General features: G+C 54.1%; 1 protein-coding gene across 1 annotated transcript in view; it reads left to right on the forward strand.

Moving 5' to 3' along the window:
• The window catches only part of LOC105189000 (uncharacterized), a 338666-nt gene that overhangs the window by 175331 nt on the left and 139221 nt on the right, over positions 1-24114 (forward strand). Inside the window, 2 exon segments of the mRNA XM_019844040.2 lie at positions 9616-9816; positions 10792-11824. Coding sequence (XP_019699599.2) covers positions 9616-9816; positions 10792-11824 — 1234 coding nt within the window.

Genomic DNA, 24114 nt, shown 5'->3' on the forward strand with positions numbered 1-24114 from the left:
GTGACTCACGCGACATTATCATAATTACTATGCGCGCGACCGCACGATGAGAGGAGAGAGGGGGCGGGGGGGGGGAGAAGAGTACCGCCTAAAAAGATACGACAACGACGATGCACCGCCGGCGATTCTGGGGAGGTCTCTCGGTGCTAACTCATTGAACCGGCAAATGGATAGAGACGCTACTCCGCGAGCCGTTTATTTGCTATTCTCGCGATGAATTATGGCGCGGAAATTACACGCGCGCGCGCGCGTGTGTGTCGTATCGTCCGCTACATCGTATCGATGTAATGGAAGAGCGAGCGCGAGGATAATGCTGCTTGATTCGCGAATCGCCCGTCGAGATTTTCGCGTCGAAATACGCGATGGCAGCTGGCGGCCGCGATTGTTCTCCCGTGAACTCGCCGCTCGATCCGCTCGAGTGCGATCACAGAGACAAGAGAGAGAGAGAGAGAGAGAGAGAGACGAGTCTTCCTCCGGGAAAGAGGGGAGAGCCGACACTCTCTCTCTCTCTCTCTCTCTCTCTCTCTCGGCTACGCCAACAAAGCGCGTCGATAAGGCAATGATTGACAGTTGGCTAATTAAACGATGCACTTTGTTTAACGCTCGCTATACTTAGCCGCGCCACGTAATCTGCGATCGAGCAGACTCGCGCATGCGAGTTCTCTGGAAATAGTCGCCGATCTCTCGTCGTCGCCTGATTTTTGCGCGCGCTTCGCGTCCCAGTTTCGCGCTGCGCCGGCAGTTTCTCGCCGCGACAGCGGAGATGTGTTGCAGTTGCGAACGAGTGCCGAATATTTGGAAAAGTTGAGGTCCGTTGTTTCGCGAAATTATTTTCTCACGGTCTCTCTCTCTCTCTCTCTCTCTCTCTCTCTCTCTCTCTCTCTCTCGACAGTTCTTCCGGTAGTTTCGCCAAGAGCAAGGGCAAAAATTCAGTTTCCCTCGAGCCCGTGTTAAATCAGCCAATCTCGGCTCTCTCCGTGCGGCAAACGTATCTGCGAGACAGAGAGAGGATGCGAGTTAGATGGAGGAGGTGGATTTACGTTGCGAGTCTCGTTCGGGTCTCCCCTAGTTCTGACCTTCTTGGCCTCGCCCCGGGATCGGATAACAATTGCGATAATTACACCGTGAGACCGATAATTACCCGCCGGCACGACGCGACGTTCACGGAACAGCCCCCCACGTAATAACAAACGGCCGCCGTCACATTTTCATGAAATGTCACATCAGATAATGGCAGGTTGCGACAGGAGCCGGAAAGAATGCACCGGCGACCTGTTCCGCGACGACCGATACGCCCGGTCAAGACGCGGCGACGTCACACGATGCAGCTGTGCGCGGAGATAAACGTCGGGGTCCCACCTCTCTCTCTCTCTCTCTCTCTCTTTCTCTCGATCTTTGCTCGCTCCAATTCGATCGGCTCACCACCCGCCATCGCGAGATGCCAGCAATAGCGCGCGTCTTCCGTCGCGATGATTCCGCGTGCACACTCGCTACATTTCGCGTGTGTGATTCTTCATCTATCTCTGATGAACATGTTCTATCTCTCTCTCTCTCTCTCTCTCTCTCTTTTTTTCTTGTCGCTCGTTTTCGCGGAAAGCAGCGTTGTCTCGGGCGAGTTGCACGACGCGAGATCCTCGTCGTCGTGGAAAATCATCGGGCCGATCGCGTTGCCGGTCGCGGCCGGCCGATACCGTAATACCGACCTCGGCCGGGTATTGCCATCCAGGTGGGTGATGCTCGCGCAACAACAACAGTTGCGGGAGTTCGTTCTCTCGCGGATGGCAAAGGCGATGACTCGTGGCGCAGGTGATTGCTACGTGACACATGTGAAAGGATCGTCTTCGAGGAAAGCGCGACCGTCAAGCCGGCTTCGAGGAGGTTCAGGGAACCTTTTCTTTCCGTTTGGCGGCTGCTTCCTCGAGCGTCGTCCGCCATTTCCATGATTCTTCCTGAGTGACGTTCTCAAAAGCCATCGGGTTTACGAGCGTATCCAGCTTTCTATTGTCGCCGGTCATAGGCCAATCGCAGCCAGAGGACGCGGCGGACCTTTGGCTTCCACACGCGGTAACACGCGCATTGATCTCCCGCGATTCCCTCGCGGAAGTCGCGCCTCTGGAGGAAGATATCCAGCCGGACAATCGGCCGAGCTCCGACTTCATTGGTCATTACTTATCATGTTCCCGATAATATCCCGCCGGTCGCGAGGACAAACCGCGGGTGAATGAATGAAGAGATACTCTGGCTAGCGAGAGCGGTGAGAAGCGTTCTGCTCCATCGTAGAAATCCTTTCTTATTGAGAAATTTCTCTCTCTCTCTCTCTCTCTCTCTCTCTCTCTCTCTCTCTCTCTCTCTCTCTCTCTCTCTCTCTCTCTTTCTCTTTACGTATATAATCATTAATTATTATATATTAAATATTACATATTATATATAAATTATATATTAATATATATAATATTAAAATATTCCTTCTAAATATTCTCTCTAAAATATTCTCTTTGGATACGCGAGGAATAAAACGTACAGTTTCTCCTACATACGAAATTATGAGCCAAACACCTTGACGCATGAAGCGAGGATAATCGAACGAAAGAAAGCGAAACGCATCTCCCTCGCGCACGCCGAAACGTGACTTTTCGTTACGACATTAATTAGAAATGACTGCATCGCACCGCACGGATTCCAGTAGTAGCGTCCGCTCTCTAACGGAATCCGCACAGACAATGATGTGAAAGAGGAAACAGACGGAAAGAAGGAGGTAGATGGACAGAGGGTAAGAACGAAAGAGAGAGGAAGAACGAGAGACGAAGAGAGAGAGAGAGAGAGAGAGAGAGAGAGAGAGAGAGAGAAAGAGAGAGCACTCCACCACGTGAAACACGGTGAAGGAGATTGAAAGACCCCGCATCGGGGACCTCTCTAACGCAGTCAGTCCGTTGCCGTGCGCGCGAGAGATCGACCTCTGACGGTGTCGAGCCCGTCAGACGGGATGTCTCGGCAGGTAAGACGCGAATGAGATGGGGGGAGATTTCTTCTCTCTCGGCGGGGTCTCGTTTTCGCGTTTTCCTTCATTGTTAACTGGTAGCCCAGGGACGCCCGACACGCGGCGCTTGACGGAGATTTACTGTCGGGATAGAAAGAGAGAGAGAGAGAGAGAGAGAGAGAGAGAGAGAGAGAGAGAGAGGAAGAGAGCGGGCGAAGAAGACACGAGGAGAGAAGGCGAGGGCGGTCGCAGAAGAGCGAATTTCCTCCGTTGTTGCGAATTAACGCGCTGTAATATCTTGAGCGTGTCCCGGCGCGCGCTTCTCTCTCGCTGTTCAACACGCGCGCGAGCGTTGATCGGTACCGCTTGCTTCGCTGTGGACGCGCAACGGTCGGCGATTCGCGCGCTGAAAGGACGCCGGTCTAGGGTCTAATCTGCATTTTAAACGAGCCGTGCCGCCGCCGCCGCCGCCGCCGCCGCGCGAAGAGGGAATTGGCCTGTGCACGCCTGCATTCACGGCGCGTTACCACGCCAGGCGTTGCCGAGGTAGAGAGAGAGAGAGAGAGAGACAGAGCGTTTCCATGCGCAGCGTGCGCATATCCGTCGACGAGATCCCGAGGCGCATTCGAGATCGCTCCTCCGTCGCTCACGTCTCCGCGGGATTCGCCGACGAGAGGAGGAAAGCCCGAAGCTCCGCCGTGAAATCGAAATGTTCTTCTCTTCTTCGGCGCGGAGATAGAGCCGAAAATACTCGCACGAGCGATAACACGCGTTCTCATCGGCCGTGAGTTTTCGTGCGCTACGTTTCTTATCCCGATGAGGGGATTATTATTATACAGAAAATCGCCATTGCCGAGAAACGGCAGATTATCCCGAGATACGAATCACCCCGGTGATATCGACGAGTACCGAAAAATCCGACACTTTGCGTCAAGCGTGTACGCAGGCAATCGACGTTGCGCGCGTGGCATTGTTTAGCGTGCGTCATCCATTTGTTATTTCATTAATCGCAAATCGTCGTCACTCGACGACGCGAGCGGCGCGACGGCAAAGCGTTGCTGTTTTCTCTGCCGAGGAGGACCCAACGGAACGCAGATGGCGCGCCGCGCCGCGCCGACGAGCCGTCCGCGTAATTTTCCTCGCCCAATTAGCCGCGCGATCAACACGTCTCCGACCAACACGCGCCCGCGTCGAGCGGAGAAAAGAAAAAAAAAAACAGGGAGAACGGGAAGGAAAAACGAGTCATGCCGCGCGCGGGATCACGCAAATCGCGCCGTCTGTAACCCGACACTCGCGCCGTAAATCCGCGCTCTCTCTTTCTCTCCCCCTCCCTGTCGAGCCTCCGCCGCGCTTCTTCACCGTTATATTTTTCTCCACCTCGCCTCGAGGACGGTGTCGCGACTTATTTCCCCATTCGGACCGCGGCGCGGCGGTGGCCGCCGCCGCCGCCGCCGCCGCCGCCGCCGCTGCTCTCGGCAGCGCCGAGTGAAAGACGTCCGCAGGAGAAGTAACGATGTCATGCCGATTAATTTGATCGCGCACACGCAGCGTACCGCGGGCGGTCAGCAGCGCGCGTGCACGTTTTTTCTTTTTCTTCCCTTTTTCCAACCGGCCCGTGGTCAACAAGTCCGCGAATCGCTTCTCTCTCTCTCTCTCCCCCCCTTTCATCGCCCCTCCCGCCGGCGATCTCGCTTCCTCCGCCAGATAGCAATCAGTCTTGCCGGACTTTCATCAGATCGGGCCGCTGCGCGAGATGTGTTCCGATGTACCCAGCGCCGCGGTACTTCCGCGCGTGTTACTCCGCCAGCACGCGCGCGCACCTTCGCCTGTGTGGGTCGCGTAGGTGCAGCCGCGTCGATGCGTCGACCGCCGTCGTGCTGCAGCCGACGATTAATGAGCCCTCGTCAGTCGCGCGCACGCGTCTGTCACTCTGACAGCATCCGGTACGGCAGCTCGAGTCTCTCGTCTCTCCCGGGCCTCCTCTGCTCGCTCACCTACTTCTCTCTCTCTCTCTCTCTCTCTCTCTCTCTCTCTCTCTCTCTCTCTCTCTCTCTCTCGTTTAATCGTCTATTACGGATTCTTCCCTCAGATCGCGAGCGCGTGCACACGCGCCGCTTTCGCCGCGAGCGCGCGCGCGCGCGCGTATTAACCGGCTAATTGATTCGCGCGGCGGATGCCGCTCGTAATAGCGCGCACGATCTAACGGATCGACTCTGACTTGGAACTGCGGCTGATTGTCCCGGCGGATTCGCGGGAATTCGCAGAAGCGAGGCGGGTCCTCCGATAACCGGCGCATCGCGTGCGCGCGAAGCCTTTCCTCGTCTTCGCGCGGGATGGAACGTGAAGATCAATACACGGGCGTATGATTGAGGCGCGGTGTTTCTCTCTCGGTGAGTAACACGCGAGAGTTGTCGGTCCCTCCCCCCTCACCCCGGGCCGGCGAGCGAATCGCTCGGGAATCCGCGTCCGTTTGCAAAAGTGGAAAGCGGGTGCTACGAGCGTGTACGAATGTATACGTATTCGCACTTTCCATTCCGTCGAGCGGGCGATGAGCAAAAAGCAGGCAATTTTGATCAGAGAGTCCTAGAGTGTTTCTCTTAATGCGCCTTTCGAAGCAGCGAGCAGCGCTCACGCGATTTCGCGCTGGTCGCGTGTAACGGAGCGCGCGCACGCGTAGCTTCGCGAAAAATCGCCGATAAAGCGGGGATTATCGTGCCGCGCGACGCGGCGAGGCCGGCCGATAGAGCCGCCTCTCCTAGTCGTCCTCGCGGTCCTCCGCGGAGCAACGGACCGCCGGTATCGGGAGCGATGAAATTTAACGTATCAGCGTTCGCACTTAGCGGCTTAATGCGAATTCCGCGGCGATAGCCGCTGATTTACGCGCCGGTTCTCGCTGAAAATGCCCGCGTTGGGATTTCCGCGTGCGATGCTGAGAGAAAGAGAGGCCGAGAGCTGGTTTGCTTATAGGCGGCACGTGTGTACTACGTGCTACGCGCGCTACTCACGGTAAATCACGCAGTGAAAGCCGCTGGGAGTTTCGGCGCTAGATACGTCCGGCGAGCGCGCGCCGCGTTTACCGCTAATGAGACACCTGCTTGACGGACAAGCGGACCGCCGGTTTCTTATCGCGCGCATCATAAACGTCCGCGCTCTGTCTCGCCCGTGGACAGAGTCTCTCGGTCTCCCCGCCGTTGTCGTCTGCTCTCTGATTGCGACCTGAAACCGCGCGCGCGAGCGCGCGCGAGCGCAGCGGACACAATGCGACGCGCCGGACGATGAAATTTCGCGATATCACGCTTTCCCCTCCCACCGCTGGCTGGTCGCGATTTTTCCTCGCTCCTCGTCGCCGTTTCTATCCTGACCGGCGACTACGCGATTATTCTGCGGCTCAGTCCGCCGCGAGAGATCTCCGGATTTTCCTGCGGCGCGCGCGGCGTGAAATCGCGATTGTGCACTGATGGAAAAATATCGTTGAATTAACTATAATCTCACTGTATTTTGTAGTTCATTTCGGCGTCAACCGTATTTTTACAGTTCGTGGGAACCTGCAACGCATAGTAGAGTAAACACAAATATATAGTCAATGATTGTCTGAAATAATTTAGTTTAGTTACTTTTACCACATATATAATATATGGTAATTTCTCATTCACAAATATAGTGAGATTTAATATTCATATAGTCACATCTGTCATCATTTAGCAAATATTCTGGTGATATATAAGAGAGTTACTTTTACCAACTATTTTGTATTTGTATCCACGCAGTAATTTTAGTTCAACTTACTATAATTCTTAGTAAAAATATATGATTGGTTGTGCTATGCCTGTATCGTAATTATTACCGATATTACGGTAACACTTACTGTAAATATGATATTTCGGACTATTTCTTTACTATATCATTTAGTTACTTTATTTTAGTCACTATGTCATTACAGTTCCAAATATCATATACTTTTCTCTCAGTGTGTTTCTTAGTCGTCGCGAGCAAGTTCGTTCTGCGCTGCCGGAGCGATCCTCGCTCCGTCGTGGCCTGTGTTGCGTTTCTTTCTTCGGCAACTTCGAGCCCCGGCTATCATAATACTCACCCACTCGTTCGCTCGTTCTCCTCGTAACTGGATACGCCTGGTATCTGGGCCAGTTCCTGTTGCCCCGCGTTCTTACCGCGTCGCTGCTCGATGAACACGCAACGAAACCGCCGCCGGCACGTGGCACGCGACACATGCTACGTACGTGTCCGCCTTAATGAAGCCGGCGGGATTGATGCCAGGTGTGCAAGTTTCTACGACTGGAGGCTCTCAAAGTGTCTCTCTCCTGCGGCCGACGAGGGGCCTCCGCCGAGGGATCAAAGCGCTCGTGTCGATACCTCAGCGACCGGCCGAGGTCGGCTGTAACCTCGCGGCTCTACGCGATAGCAAGAGCCGTCGCTCGGGAGAAAAGTCCGCTCGGTCGCCGACGAAGATGGGGGATGAAGGTGACATTTCAGTCGCGCGCAGTCTTCCGCTGCGATATTTGCGCGCGCAGCAGGAGGACGATCTACGCGCGGATGCGGAAGCACACAGAAGATGAGGAATTCACGGCTACGCGGGGATATCGTGTATTAATAATGCAACTGACAAAGTCATATAATAACAATCGTATAAAAAATGGCGCGACGATAACGACGGCGCCGATGAAGACGTTTCCGAGCTTCGGCCGACTGCCCGCTCGGCGCCGCTGTATCTCTGCTCCGCGAGTTAATTAGCAACGCAACGACGAGCCGACGAATCGTCGTCGTCGTCTAGCACAGTCTCTCTCTCTCTCTCTCTCTCTCTCTCTCGGCCGACCGGCTCCATTTGGCGAAGTTTCATTTCCCCGCGGAATGCAGTCGCTCGCGCGCGCCTCGCGATAATGAAAATCGCGGACGATCGGACAAGTCCGTTCCATTTGCCACGCGCTTTTAATTACAGGCACGAGGTATGCCGGTGCGTGCGTATCCGTTTGCCGCCCTTTATTTGCGCTATCCTACCGTCTAATTGCCTACACGAGGAGCCGTGCGCGCGCGCGCAGCGGAGCCGACGTACGTGGGCGTTATTGCAAGGTGCTCTCTCACGGGAGAGAGAGAGAGAGAGAGGGAGAGAGAGAGAGAGAGAGAGAGAGAGAGAGGGAGAGAGAGAGAGTCTCGCATCTTCGGCGGTCTCGCTTCATCCTTCGGAGAGATGAGGAGATACGCGTGCCGTGTTGGTCTGTGCGTGTGAGGCCGGATATTAAATTAAACGATACGAACGGCGCGTCGGAATGACCTGGCAGCGCGCAGCATCGCGCGGCATTGCCGCCGACGATCGGCCGCGCCTGTCGTTTGCCCGCTTCGCGAGGCAATTATTCCGCGATCGTGCGATTTGTAATTTCGAGCAGATCGCTGCTCTCACACGGTGTCGATCCGCGATCGTTCGTTCGCGCGGAGGAAGAGACGACGACGATTGTTGCTTCGTCCGTTCGAAGGGGAACAATTGTTCTCGCCAGCTGCACAGCTGCGACTCCGCTTGATCACGCGGCCGAATTATCACGTCTGCTGCCCCGGACGCCACTCTCTGCTCACAAGAGCGATCGTTGCGCAGATTCCGAGCCGTCGGGTGAGAGCGAAGTCTTCAGGACTCGTTTGATCTCAATACCGCCCCTCGAAAATGACGAGCGCGCGCGAGACGCTCTCTCCTGCGCGCTGCGAAGCGTCGTTATGGTTCTTCGCGTTATGGTGTTCTCGTTCGACGACGACGTGTCGGGTGCTCGCGAGCACGCTCGCGTGTCGCAACATCCCCGGCAAAGGCGCGCAAGAGTGCACTTGAAGATGCAATCTCGGACATTAACACATTCCGCGCGGGATACTCTCCGCGCACCCTCTTTCGTCGCGCCGCTTTGGAAGCAACGCTTTGGCTCCGATTAAATTCCACTCGCATTCCTGCTCATCAGCGAGCGCGAGCGCTCCTCCTCAGCGAGAAAAGGCGAACAGAGAGAGAGAGAGAGAGAGAGAGAGAGAGAGAGAGAGAGAGAGAGAGAGAGAGAGAGAGAGAGAGAGAGAGAGAGAGATAGAGAGAGAGAGAGAGAGAGATAGAGAGAGAGAGAGAGAGAGAGAAAGGACGACAATCACCGGCTGCTCTGCCGCTGACTGCACGTCCCCTCACAATTCTGGGTGTATCCGCGCCACGTTGATTACCCTCTAATCAGCGCGATTAACATACACTCTCCCCCGGTGGTGTGTCGTGATTCTTCCTCCTTTCACATGCAATTTATTCAGCAGAAGCGCATTAGCCCGACTCGTAATATTTCCGATTAATCGCTTCCGTCTCACCCTCCTCTTCACTCGGCCGAGGGGGGCTCCCGCCTTCCTTGATCGAGACGAGACAATTATGCTTTAACCGCGATATTAATATACAATCGAGAGACTCTAAGGGTGACTTCCTCCTCTCCTCTCCTCTCTCTCTCTCTCTCTCTCTCTCTCTCTCTCGCTCTCCGCGGAGCGATCGAAACGGGAACCGGGTTTTGTCTTCGCGGCAGTGGCGGCGGTCGCCGCTGATTGCGAGTCGAAGATTGCGAGCCGCCGTGAAAATGACGACGTCTGGCGCGGATTGATATTGACGCGATCCATTCGTCTGATTGCAGGAGAACGAGGCGGTGGTGCCAGAGGGCTGGCCTCTGACGTTGGCCGGCAGCGGCCTCGTCCTGCAGCTCGGCGAGCTCGAGGCCTCCGCGCTCCGTCTCGGGGAATGTTACCTGTGCGTACGCAGCGCGGCTGCAACTGCGACTGCAACCACCTCGTCGGTCACGGCCGCTGCTGAAGCCGCCGAGCGGAATACCGTTGAGGTGAGTCGTCACGTTCTTTTCCTTCTTTTTCTTTTTTTTTCTTTTTTTTTTTTTTTTTGCCTTTATTTTTATCCTCTCTGTCTCTTTCTCTCACGCACACACACGCGCGCGCGCGCGCGCAGCCTCTTTCTCTCCTTCTCGTCGTGATGGAACCGCGCGTCGCGCGGTGACGTCCTCGGTGGGTGCCGCCGCGGCAGGACGACACTTCGGCCGGGATTCTCGGCGTTCCTTTCGCGTGATCGCACGACGAGTCCCCGGCATAAATATTAACAGTCACCGCGCACTCTCCCTCTCGCACGCGCGCGCGCGGATATGAGCGCGTAATGGGACGCGCATTATTAGACGCGCGCGCTTAAGCACCGGACTTATTGGATAATAAAAGGCGTATCTTCGAGAGAAGGGAGCGCATTGTCGCGCTCGTGACGCTCCTCCCCGCGTTCCCGGAAGCGGGCAATTCGATTTACCGCGACGATGAGTTACAGCGGTCGGCTTAACTTACCTTCCAACGTGCGCCGATACGTGATGAAAGGCGCTGCTGCACGGATGTCGCGCGATTTTCTCTAGACTTTGATGACTTTTCGACTTTGACAAAATTCCGATCGGGGCAAGCTGTTTTCTCTTCTTCACACGTGTATTCCTCAAATATACGTTGCACCGAATATCGCTCGGCCTTTCGACCGAGGTCCAGATTAAAATGATCACGAGAACAGAATTTTCGATTAAAAACTCTGTCGAAAAGAGTAATAAAGATTTTGTCAGAGTTTGGTTGGCGGAAGGACATCTCCCCCGCGCGAGTAAAACTGTTCGTGCCTCGTGATTCCCTCGAAGAATGAGCGAGTCAGCGACAGAATCGATCGTTGGAGCAGGCGGGTCTATCCGAACACCCTATATATAGAGATACTCGGAAAGCAACAGATGCGGACCGAGTGCTCTTTCGGCAGGGTGAGATGAAAGGAATTACGGCGCTGTTCGCAGATAGCAGTGGTCTGGCGAGCGACGTCGATGAGGGCGCCGGGGATTTTGGGTTGGGACCGCGAGGACGAGTTCATGGACTGGCGGGACCTGACGAGCAAGGGTCAGTCGAGCTCGTCGGGTGCGACGAGCAGCAGCCTCGGCGGCGGCGGCGGCTCTCAGTCGTCGGCGGGCGCGATGAAGACGAGCCGGCCGCGCCGGAGGTCGCGCGAAGAGGCGCGTCCTCGAACGCGCGAGAGCAGCCGGACCAACGCCGAGCATCGGCGCGAAGAAACCAGGTCGATCGACAGGCTGGAGCAGCAGTCGTCGCGCGAGGACCGCGCGATGGACCGCGAGGCCGGCCGTCAGCATACCGCCACGGTGATGAAGTCGCGCTCCGCGTCCAGCGTGGACGCCTGGAAGGAGGAGCTCGGCGGCGACGGCGAGCTCGAGCGAGGCTCGGCCCGCAGGGCGCACCATCACTATCCCAGGAACTGCTCTAGTCCGAGCGGCGACGAGAGCCGCGCCAAGGTGAAGCGGTGCGCCAAGGTCGTCTCCACAATCACCATGGAGAAGTGGAAGGAGAGCAGCAGGTGCGAAACGCGCAGCAGGTCGGTCGCACCGGACGACCTGAAGAGCCCGACGTTGTTCGAGGAGAGCCTGCTGCGGCAGGATAACGCTGCCACGAGCGACGACTCCGGCGCGAAGGACCTCGATGACAGAGTGCGCCACGCGGGCGGCCCGGACGACATCAGCGACGAGGACCTGCCGGCGTACATAGGCAATCTGCTCGTCACCGTCGAGAGAAAGATCGAGAGGGTCTCGCTCGACGACATGACGTTCCCCTGCCCAGCCTGCAGGAACATCGACACGGACGACCCGCTATTGGGCTGCAGATGCGCCGGCGACGACTGCGGCTGCGGCGCCGGCGAGGATAACTGCGACTGCGCCTCCTCCGTCACGGCCTCGCGGAAGGAGCAGTCCGCCAAGAGCTTCGAGGTCGCCGGGATTAAACATATCGACAGCGACGACGAGGAGGAGGTGCGGATGGGATTCGGTGAGTGTGTGATCCTTGCTCTTTCTGCATGTGTTACTTTCTCTCTTTTTTTTTTCTTTTTTTTTTCTTTTTTGTCACGCAGGGGAAATCCTCATGGATACCCCCGCCCTTTTGGGGAGGGCGGGGGTTGCGTCGGACTTCTACCGACTAAAACCCCTGCGGGGTGCCGACCGCTCGGACCGTGGTGGGGGGGAGTCAGGGGAACTACGCCTGCATTCCCTCCCCGACACACCCCGGCTCTGCATGTGTTACTTGCAACGTCGCGTAGACTAAAGACTCTCTCTCAACTCTCGCCGGTTTCAGAAATTTTCCGCCTCGAGAGAGAGTTTGAATACGAAACCTTCCGAAACAAAGAGTGCTTCCCTTTTGAATTCGCGCGAGAATTTACACGCGACTCGACCCGCCGCTACGTACGCGTCCTCCGAGGTAGAGGAGAAGCTCGGGAAGGGGGGGAGGGCGAGCTCTCTCCCGTCGATTGTGTCGCGGAACGGTCCTCGCGTGGTGTGTCTCTCTTGCGTTTCTCTACAGATCATTGATTTCGCAAGTATCTGTGCCACACTTTGTAGTCGGAAGTGACGTCGGAATCCGGCCGGAGTCACGAGCGTCTCGCGCCGCGAGACCCTCGGCGAGATCTCGCGTCGTCGCGCTCGTCTCTCGGCGCTGTAAATTTTCAAGTCATGTGTCACAATCCCGCTTTAATCCGTCGCCCCGGGGGCATCGTTAACGAGCGATGACTCGCGTCGGCGACGCGGGCGTAATTGTAACGGACGAGTATGCAAATTGTCGGCGCGTTCGCTTGTCACTCGATCTTTCGCCGCGGAACTCGCCAAACGAATCACTCGTGGATACGGGCCGCGCCGCGCCGGGCCAGACCAAACCGGACTTTAAAGTCTCTCTCTCTCTCTCTCTCTCTCTCTCTCTCTCTCTCTCTCTCTCTCTCTCTCTCTCTCTCTCTCAGTCTCTCAGTCTCTCGCGATTCCCGGCGGCCGATCTCTTTTCGCGTCCTCCCACGCTCGTCTCGGCGCGCCTCTTTGGTAACCGCCGCCGCCGCCGCCGACAGGTTTGCAAAGTCAAGAGCCTTTCTTCGAGACGTCGCCACGTCGGCAGCGGCGTCGACGTCAGAGTGACTTACGGCACTCGTCGCTCCCCGCCGTTGCGTGACGTTCTTTTTTTTACGCGGCACCGCGTCATTTGCGTCGGCCCACATTGGCGAATTTCCGCTCGCGTTCGGCACGATTACGTTGTCGTCGTCGTCGTCGTCGTCGTCGTGGGAGCGACGACTCGTTCGATCGTCGTAATGACGCATTTTTTCTTCTTTTTTCTTACCCCGCGACTTTCCGCGTTCCGCGGGCCCGGCCGCGGGTGGCTGCGAACGCGGCACGAACACGCGGCGGCGTTTCCCTACGACGACGACGACGGTGTTTGAGTGTTTGCGGAGCGAGAGGCGAGCGACCTGCTCCGCCGACAGTGAATGAACGGAGTAACGAACTCGTCAATGAGTATTCGTGCTAATGAGATACGCCGACGAACGCGCGCAAGCAAACGATCTTTCCGCAGCGCTCACGGCAGAAAAACAGCCCCGGACAAGGAGCGCTCGCTCGCGCTCGCCTCAAATCGAATTATCTGAATACACGCAATGGCAGTTATGCTTCTCGGCTCTTGCAGCTGATTAATTTCTTATGACTGTGATTTCTCGCGACGTAACGAAGCAGGGAACGTTACAAGCTGGACTGAGACTCTAGCATAGTCTATTCGAGGACGGAGGCGAGCTCTTGAGTTACGCGAAATGAAAACGACAGAAACGAAGCGGTGTGAAAAGTAGTGAATTTCTCATTCGTGTAAATCGAGGGAAAAAATCGACGAGAGAGAGAGAGAGAGAGAGAGAGAGAGAGAGAGAGAGAGAGAGAGAAAATCGCGGCTTGCAACATTCGCGATGGTCACATCGTCGAACGTAGCAAACATCCCGCGCGGCGCTCGAAAGAAAAAGATTCCTCCGTTGAGCGACAAGTCGAGGTGGCTATCGGTAACGCGCGCGCCATATCTACGTCATCGATGATTCAATCCGCACTGCTATCCGTATTTTGGCATCCGGCGGCTGGTCAAGTGCGGAGAACCGGTCGTTACTCCCGCCGGGACGTCGTCGTGCTGTAAGCGGCGTAGCACGCTATGCGATCGGACACGACTTTGCGCCGGTTGTCGTGTTTCATTAGCACGTGGACGTCTCATTGACGGCGGCTCGCCCGTCGTCGTCGTCGTCGTCGTCGTCGTCGTCAGCGGCGACCCACTCGTTTCCCGCGCGGCCGGCGTGAGAGACATAATCCGCTCGCCGTGACGCAAACGCCAGCGTCCACTCGCGAGGGTGAAATCGTGACGGGGGATTACCGCGCCGGCAATGAGTTGCGTTGCGGCCGCACGAAATGCGGAAAAATATCGGTCGAGTTACCGCGGCGATGAGCAAAGCGAACGCGTTTCGGTGGAGGCAGACGCAAAGTTTCGGAAATTCCGACGAGCCAGATTCGATTCTAAGAGGCCAAATTCCCTTCACCGATCCGTTGGATCTAAAAGCACACTGATAGAAAAATATAGTTGAGTTTATCTCATAATCTCACTATATTTTATAGTTCATTTTGGCGTCAACCATATTTTTTTTATAGTTCGTGGAAACCTGCAAAATATAGTAGAATAAACACAAATATATAGTCAATGATTGTCTTAAATAATTTAGTTAAAGTTTAGTTACTTTTACCACATATGTGGTAATTTCTCATTCACGAATATAGCGAGATTTAATATTCATATAGTTACATCTGTCATCATTTAGCAAATATTCTGGTAATATTGACCATATGAAAGAGTTACTTTTACCAACTACTTTATATTTGTATCCATACAATAATTTTAGCTTTTAACTTACTATAATTCTCAGTAAAAATATTATACGGTTGGTTATACTATGCCTATATATCGTAATTATTATACCGATATTATGGTAATACTCGCTGTAAATATCATATTTCGGACTATAATTTAGTTACTATATCATTATAGCTCCAAATATCATATACTTTTCTCTCAGTGTACAGAGCGTTGGATTTCTCGGGTGGGATTTTTCGGCTTTTGCGACAGCGAATGAACGTTCTCTCGATCAGGAAGTTCGCGCGAATGGGAAAGTTGCGCGCGTCCTTAGCGCGCGTTCCGCGGATTAGCCTCGTTCGCGGGCTTTTCGTCGTGCGATCGAGCGCGTGCGGTTGGCCTTGCCTCGTCCTCGCTCGAGACCGAGTGAGACTCGCGGAAATTCCTCGAGAGAGTCGGCGGCGGCGGCGGCCTGCCGGCTCCGGCAAGAACCGATCTCGTATCGCCCGGTATCGCCGCTTAATTCCCAGACGGTCGCGGCAGCACACGAGGAGGAAGAATGCGACGAGCTATGTCGGCGCGGCCGCGACCGACCGGGGGAAATCATCAGCCCGGACTTTAACAGCGGCAATAACCGCAGCGCATACCTCTTGCAGCAAGCCGGAGGAGGCGCGGAGGAGGAGAGGCCTCCTCACGTGAGGCGGCTCCTCGCGCGGCTTTTTCAGCCTCGCCACGCCTCAGGTCCTTTCTCGCTCACGGTTTCCTCGCAGCTCTGAGATTTAGTGTTTCGAGCGGCGGCACCCCCGTGCGACAAATTGGAAAAAAAATAAAACACCACGCCAGCGCGCTTTTTCCTTTTTTTCACCGAAACCCCAAATTTCCTGAAACGCTTTCTTCTACTCTTTTCCCCTTTCTCTCTCTCTCTTCCTTTTTTTTCATCAGAACGCAACTCTGTCCGAGCTTTCGAGGGGAAACCGAGTGACAAATGATACCCCTTCCTTTATCCGCGATTATCACGGCTGTCCGCCGGCCGAAGAGAAACCGCCGTCGCGCGGCGTCGCGCGCTTAATTCGTCCGCTTTATTGTTTCCCGTCGCCGCGCCGCGCAGCCAATTTTATCGCCCGGTGTCGCCGGTGGCACGTGAAAGCTAGTAAATTTTACGGGCTCCGCTTTACCGAGACGCACTTATCGAACGGCACACGGCGGCGATTCCCACGCTTCTTTTCCTCGCGAAGAATGCCGCAGCCGCCGGACGGATTGAAAGCCTCTCTATCGCGCGTCGTCCAGCGCTCGCAGGTAAAAGTGCGTGCTCCTCTCTCCTGCCCTTCCCTCTCGCAGAGACCCGAACGGTCGTGAGACACACACACACACACACACACACGTCCTTCCGTAATTTCGCGATATCCTTTCTCTCGCGCGCGGCAGCGCCGATGCGATTCGCGATATTTCCCGAGTCTCGAGTCGCCCGAACCGAGCGCGCATCTTCCTCCTCGGATTTGTCGATCTTGCCCGTCTCGTAGCCGATGAGACCGGCCGCTACGTCGGCGTGATTTTTCCCTCTCGCGGCTCCGAGAGAACGAACGAACGAACGCTCGTCGAAGCGTGACGCATCGCCGCGGGCACCGAGCATCGCCACCGTGCACGTCCGCGAGATTCGCGGGCGAATCGAAGCGTTTCGAGGCACGGGCGTACGCGCGCGCGCGAGAGGGAGAGAGAGCGGGGGAGGAGGGGGAGGGAGAGAGAGAGAGAGAGAGAGAGAAAGAGAACCGCGTATCCCGCACTGTGCGCGGCTTGATTGAACGTTTGCCTCATGGGCCGGCTATACTTAGTAGCTCATTGATCGTCCCCACGGCGGCCCTCAATCATATCTACTTAAGCGAGAATCAAGCGGCTTCCACAATGGGAGGCTGTTCACCTCTCCGCGCGCTCTCGCGAGCGAGCGGTGTATATCGAGTGTGGGACGAGAAAGCGCGGGGTGGGGGTGGGGAGGATCATCGCGTTCGGTCAATCTCATTTCGCGAGATTACACTCATCGCCTTGAATTTCACGGCGGTGCCTGTTCGCGCGAGTCAACGGGAAAATTGCCGGCCGCTCGTGCCAGCGGGGTGGGCGGCGGGCGGCGAGGGGGGGGGGCGGCGACGTTTCTATCGATTTTTCCTTTCTTACGCAATTCAATTACCGGCAAGACAATTGGATTAATTCGGAGCGCCTTATTGCGCCTGTCGACGACGATTGGGTTTGACGAGCTTCCCCTTCGCCCGGCCCCTCCCCCCCCCACCGCGCGGTTCATTCGTTCGTTTAAACGTCGCTTTCTGAAATGTTGTTGATGTAATATTCTCTTCGCTTAGCTCGTGCTGCCGACATCGCGCTGACCCCGCGGCTTTTCATAGCTCGGGGCGAGAGATCGGGAGCGGCAGTCTTGCTTAAACTGATTGATCGACCCTTTGTATCCCGAATTAATTGATCTGAGATCTTATTAAATTTTTGTGCAGCTGAACGGCCTTTGGCATATTGTAAACACAAGGGATTGGAAATTACATTTTGTAACAATTTAAGGATTAAATTTTAGGGTGGTAACTTGTAAGTACCGAGAGGAGTGTAGATTAAGGCACACACTGATAGAAAAATATAGTTGGATTTACTATAATCTCGCTATATTTTATAGTTCATTTTGGCGTCAAGCATATTTTTATAGTTCCGTGGAAACCTATAGTAAAATATAGTAGAATAAACACAAATATATAGTCAATGATTGTCTGAAATAATTTAGTTTAGTTACTTTTACCACATATATATGGTAATTTCTCATTCACAGATATAGTGAGATTTAATATTCATATAGTTACATCTGTCATCATTTGGCAAATATTCTGGTAATATTGACTTGATATAAAAGAGAGTTACCTTACCTACCATTTTATATTTGTATCCATACAATAATTTTAGTTTAACTTACTATAATTCTTGGTAAAAATATTATACGATTGGTTGGTTATACTATGCCTATATCGTAATTATTACCGATAGTATGGTAACACTTACTATAAATATGATATTTCGGACTATAATTTAGTTACTATATCATTATAGTTCCAAATCTCATATACTTTTCTCTCAGTGGCAGAAAAAGGATTGAAAATATATGACCGTTTATACAGAGCGGTCCTTTTGAGTATATAAAGAGTTGAACAAAAACGCGTCAATTCAATGTTTCAATTCGCAAACTCGATGAGACGCGATCGACGAGTTTGTGTCACGTTGCGACGCAATTTCGCGCGGAAGAGACGCTGCGTGGCGACACCATCGGTGTCTGTATATATGTGTGTGTGTGTGTGTGTGTGTGTGTGTGTGTGTGCGTTTTGTGTGTCGTTCGCAGATGCTGTGTGCAAAATGCCGAACACAAAGGTATCACTTTCGTGTCTCCTCGAGAAGAGCGACAGACGTCGGTCGAGAGGAAGCCGACGCTCCCGGCGATTCGCGCGATCCCGCGCGCGCACTCGCTCGTTTCCTCCTCGCGTCAAACCGCCGATTATTGATCACCGCGCGCCGTCCGCTCGCACAAAAGTCTCGCATCATTATCAATTGTCGAGAGGCGCATCCCCGGCGTCGTTAGGCGGCAAGGGAAGTTGTCGCTATTAATCATAATGCAGATAGCGATCGAATCGCCGCGCCGCCACGACATCGTAAAATCTGGTAGCGCGCGGCCGCCGCGCCGGCGCGGTGCGCGGATCTTTTGATCCGACCGTGAATAAAGCGATCTTCAACGAGCCGAATAAATGCCGTCGCATTACACGGCTCATTACGCCATGACGTTATTTACAAACAAACAACGCCGCGGACGCTGCGGAAAATAAAGAACAACGGGGGCAACGGGAAGCCCATTAGACGCTTCCTCTTATTAATGCGCGCGGCCTGCTGTATGCGCGCAGTCTCTCTCTCTCTCTCTCTCTCTCTCGCTCTCCCCCTTTTTTTCGCATCGAAAAAAAATCTCCCACCTGGCCGACGCGGCATCAGGCGACCGCGACGGTACGCCGGGCGTGCGAGGGAAGTCTGCAGATGTGGGACGTTGCAGTCGACGTGGGATCGCGGCATGGGATTTTTACCAATTTTTTTGCGATCCCACGCGTATTTTTTACACGCGCTGTAAAGTCGCCGACGGTCGGGACGAATCGCCCGAAGCTGCGCCACGGTGCTAATGACGGACGGCCCGCTTCGCATTCGCGAAGGTAGTCGTCTGTTTGTCTGTCTGTCCGTCTCGGCACTCTGCGGTTTGTTTCGGTGAGGGAATTTTGATGCGCCGGCGCACAATGGGGCCAGATGACATTCTTTGGTTGAAAATTCTCTAGAGACCTGAATTTCCAACCGATCATCGACACCAATAGATGAGGTTGATCTCTCCTGAATAAATTCCAAAGAGAATCTGTCTTGCCAAAGTTAAAAAAAAATTTTTTTCTCGAATTACTAGCCCCAAAAGAGGAAATTGAAGCAGAAACCCATTGATCCAAAACTCATATGCCCAAAGTACAAAAACATCAAATGTAGCACAAAATCGCGGGATTTTGAGTCTTAAGCCCATCAACCTAGGAATCTATCAATCCGAGAACTTTTCAGCCAAGCTGATGAGCTTTGAAATTCTGAGTTTTCTAAGAGGTGAAGGTACACTAGGAAAAAAAATTTAGTATCTCTAACAAAACTGTTTAGTTGAGGTATTTTTTAATAGCAGCCAAATATCTTGTTTTATATAACAAAATATTTGGTTGTCTCAACCAAATATATTTTTTTGCTTTGGACCAAATGATTTTGTTCTTAGACTTCATATATGTAAAAATTTGGCATTTTCGTTATTTTATCCATAAAAATTACATAATAACGAAATATTATTTTACATAAATTAAAATAATGCCCAATGGATACTATTTTGTCTTTCTGTGCACTAAAATTTAGATTTTATATATTAAGAAAAAATTATAGTATTTTTAACAAAATTCATATAGTTAAAGCTTTTTGCTTGCTATAACAAAAGTATTACGTTATACGAACAAATCGTAATCAAACAAGATATCTGTTTGCAGGAACTAAACAATTTTGTTGGGCATATTTTAACCAAATTATTTTGTTGTTATAACAAAACTTTGGTTCACGCAACAATACATTTTTCCTAGTGTATAAGTTCTGGGGTCTCGCATTTAGTATCCATAGGCTCGAACCCATTGAAGTCGAACCCAAGACACTGTACACTTTAAACGATAAACTTTTGAGACAAACCCTAAATCCATGGACCCGGAACCGATAATTTTTTCAAAATTTCGTCTAGACAGATCTCTTTGGAATTTATTCAGGATCAATCTCATCCATTGGTGTCGATGATCGGTTGGAAATTCAGGTCTCTAGAGAATTTTCAACCAAAAAATGTCATCTGGCCCCACTGTGCGGCGTGCCGCTCTCTCGCGCTTGGAAACCGACCGCTGCGCGCGGAACGTTTCCAGTTTCCATTTGCGACGCTAACTGCTTCCGCTCGGCAGCCACTCGTGCGCTAGATTTCATTGTGCCTGAAATGAGAGGCACGGCGCGGGTAACGCTTTGTGAGGATCCTCTTTGTGGGATCAATCGGTCAAGATCGGCAAGGAGATCGGCGGCGTGCGTGCATATTTCTCGGTGAAATTCGCTGCGTCAATAACGTAGTTCCTCGGAACGTTACATCGAGAAGAGAATTATATTCCGAAGAGTAACGCGAGCTCTCTCTCTCTCTCTCTCTCTCTCCCTCTCTCTCTCTCTCTCTCTCTCTCTCTCTCTCTCCAGAAACAGCTGATGTGGAAACGCTCGATCCAGGTCGAGTTTCGGAAACTCGCGAATCGAGCCGCTCCTCGACGATTCTCGGTCTCGATTTTATCCGCGTGTCTCGTCATCGCATCGCTCGTGTCTCGCTTCGCAGCATCGAGACGCGAAGAGGGCCACGAGAGATGCACGAGAGCGCAATAACGCGCTGTATACAATCACACACGCGCGCGCGCGCACTAGACCCCGTATAAGGATGGTAAACAGTTTCCAAGTGTATGGGCGCACGGTGAATTTCTATGGCAATAATAAAATGACGAGAGTCGCGAGGAGGAGGAGGAGGGGGGGGGGAGTCGAAGCGGGAGTGAGCCGAAGGAAATAGACACACTGAAAGATTAAGACCACCCAAGGAGCCACGGTGTCCGACTTAGCGGCTCCGACAAGGACATCGCTCATCGTGATCCCCCGGAGGAACCGTTTAGCGAATTATGCGCGCGAGTCTCCGCGTCCCATCTACGAGCCGAAGTCCAAACGGCGACGCGAGTTCCTTGAATTCGCGGAGAAGCAAGGAGGACGGGAGCGCTCTTTTCCTCTTCCTTTTCCACGCGCCGAGATTCGGCGTTTCATTTCTTTTCCAATCCACTCGACTGAGCTTCCCGCGGGGGAAGCGAGCGGTCCTGAGAGACGATCGGATCGGCGGGTCCAGGTGTGTCGTCGGTGATCCGCGGGAAAGTGTCGAGAGGTCGCGGACACGCGGAAACGCCGCGCGAATGGATACGTTTAAATTGCAAACGGCGCGTCGTAAAGTCCGCCGGAGGGGCAGGTGGGGAGGGAGGATCCAATCAACCTTTGCTTACGAGTCAATCGAGTCGTCACCGGCCGGCGACACCTATCGCTTTATGCTAATAGAAGCGGTTTCGTCGCCGGCCGAGTAGCTAGCTTCGCGCCGAGGATGATTCTGCGCGCGCGCGCGCGCGAACGCCGCTTGGAATTCTCGAACGGCCACGTTCGACGCCGTTCGACGGACCGTTTGTTTCTGTATCGTTGTTCGCAGCTTTCTGCGCTGCGACGTTAATCGAAAAGAACGGAATTGTTTCCGACGCGTTTCGAGCGACAGACGCCTCTTGACGCGTGTCAATCGAATAACGAGCGACGGCGACGCTTTGCGTTTTCAACGGCTGAGGGAACGCAGTCTCGGCTCGGGATCGCGTTCGTCGATATTCGCGTCGTGGCGCGGAGACCGGGCGAAAGATGACGTTCGTGGAAACCCACTTGGAACTGGAATACCGTGGTGGGTTTCCTGGTGGTGGTCGGCCTGTGAATTGAAGTCGCAGACGCGAGTGGAGGAAGGTTAACGACAACGTGGCGCGCGTCCGATAAAGGAGAAACGGCGTATTATTTTGCATCACAATACCGCCGCGCGGTAAGCCGGGCGAGCGTGTCGCGGTCGTATCGTCATTTCTCTCGAGTGAACGCATAATGACGGAAATAATCGCCACGGTATGTAATTGACCCATTCGCATTCACACACGATCGAGCGATGATGCGACTTCGCCCCGGCATAACGCGTCTCTCTCGCACTCGCGCTCGTGTAAATTCGCGCGGATATTCCGCCGCGAATAATCCGCGCCTCTCTCGCCGACGAGATCGTCGAGACACGCAGTATCTCGTAGGACTCTGTCCGAAATCCCCAGCAAAACACGTTACGAGCCGGAGAGAGAAGCCCTCTCAAGTGGCGCGAATCCATTCTCGGCAAATCTACACAAGTTCGCGCGTCCCGTTCCGCCGAGAAAATTTTCCCCCCTGGGGACATCGGCCTAAAGGCCGAAACGTAATGCACATCGTGCAGCCATTAAGTGAGTTCAAATATTACAACTAAAAGGAATTAAAAAATATATATCGCTGATAGAAACTGAAAATAACCGTGTTGGCGATTTTCAGAATTTACAGATCGATCCTTGAATCGATTCAGTTACAGAAAATCAATTTGAAATCGATCTTTTAGGCTCCGATTGATCGATCTTCGATTAAATCGATTTAAAATCGGCATCCCTACCTCCACAGCACTCGCGTGTCGCGAAGAGGGCCGAGGAGGATCGACAGCCGGCACGACATCGTCGTCGAGACGGCGAAATGAAGCCGTTCTTGCGAGAACGATCTCGCGTGAATAACGCGAGGTGGATCACACTTCTCCCACCGGCGACGTAGGCAACGCAGCGACAATAAATCGGCGGCAGGATGGGGGAGAGGGGGAGGGGGGAAGGAGGAAGATTTATGAGCGCTGGGAGTGGTTTCGGGCTTGATGCGTTAACGTGTGCATTAACCCAAATACACGCGAAGAGCATCCACCTCGCGGGCGAAACGAGAGCGCGAGTCGTGAGCGAGACGCGCGTTCTCTCTTCCGTTCTCCCGCCTCGCGGACGCGGCCGGTCTCGTCCCGAGACGGGCCTGATTGATCCGGCAGTTGTAGACTGCCGGTACCGTATAAAACGGAGCGATTAGGGACACCGCCGCGCGTTCGAGGAGAAAAAGCGAAAAGAGCGCGCGCGCGCAGCCGTTACACTTTCCACGCGCTACGACGGCGCGCGACGCGGTCGTGGTCGTTTTTCAGCGGCGGCGCTCCTAATTAGCGCGTCTCGCGGTAATCGCCGAGGAGGAAGGGCGGGCGGCGGGGGAGCGCTAAATAAAATCATCGCTGCCCGCGCGCGCGCACTTTCGCGCTATTAATCATCGGCGGTGCTCGAGAGTCGCGTGCTGCCCGCTGCTGAGTCGAATCGCGCGAGCAAGTCGAGCGGTAAAAACTGCGATCAAACGGGGACCCGACGTGATTAATAATCGGCCAGCGTGTCGAAGGCGTGTGTAATCCTTCGACGCGTTGAGAGTCGCGCTCTGACAAGGAGCGGGCGATTGGAAAATTCAGAAGAGGCAAAGAATCGCCGGGACGTTGAACGGCGAGCCGAAACTCTCCCCGCCCGCGCCCGCGCGGCGCGGCACGCCGACGACGACGTCTTCCGTCTCGCCGGAGACTGTGTGTTGTCTCGGGAGATACGAGCGGTGCCGGTCGTTCTCGATGGGGAAACTTTGCGGTCGGTATCGCGATGCGATCGGCAGAAACGACCGGGAGGGAAAAGCTCGGCGCACGACGAATGTAACTGTGTCGACTGGTCGGCAGAGCCGCTGATAAAAGTTCGAGATACCATCCGAGTCCTCGAATCGCCAAGCGTAGAATCGCCGGACGATCTGGCGATCACGGCAGAATCCGGTAACAGCCGCCGCGTCGTGCGGCGGAGGAGAGGAGGGTCTCTCTCTCTCTCTCTCTCCTCTCTCTCTCTCTCTCTCTCTCTCTATCTCGTTTCTAGGAGCTCGTCGCGGCGACTGCGTTTAGGCGAGAGAGGCGACGGCCGCAGCGCGCGCAACAGCGGCGGCGTCCGATTGCGTATCGGTGACCTCGATCGTCTCTCCCCGTGCATCTCCCGCCCCTATTATCTTTATCTTTCTCTCGCCCTCTCCTCCCCTCCGGCCTCCTCCATTCAATTCGTTATGTCAATGATCCCACGCAGATCCCACGAGAGAAGGAAGCCGCGCCGCGCTCGCGTCAGGCCTATTCGCTCGAGTGAATTATGAACTTTCCGATGCCGCGCGCTATGATGAGGAAATGATTT

This window comes from Harpegnathos saltator, unplaced genomic scaffold (genome assembly GCF_003227715.2).
Source record: "Harpegnathos saltator strain DR-91 unplaced genomic scaffold, Hsal_v8.6 scaffold785, whole genome shotgun sequence".
Taxonomy (NCBI): domain Eukaryota; kingdom Metazoa; phylum Arthropoda; class Insecta; order Hymenoptera; family Formicidae; genus Harpegnathos; species Harpegnathos saltator.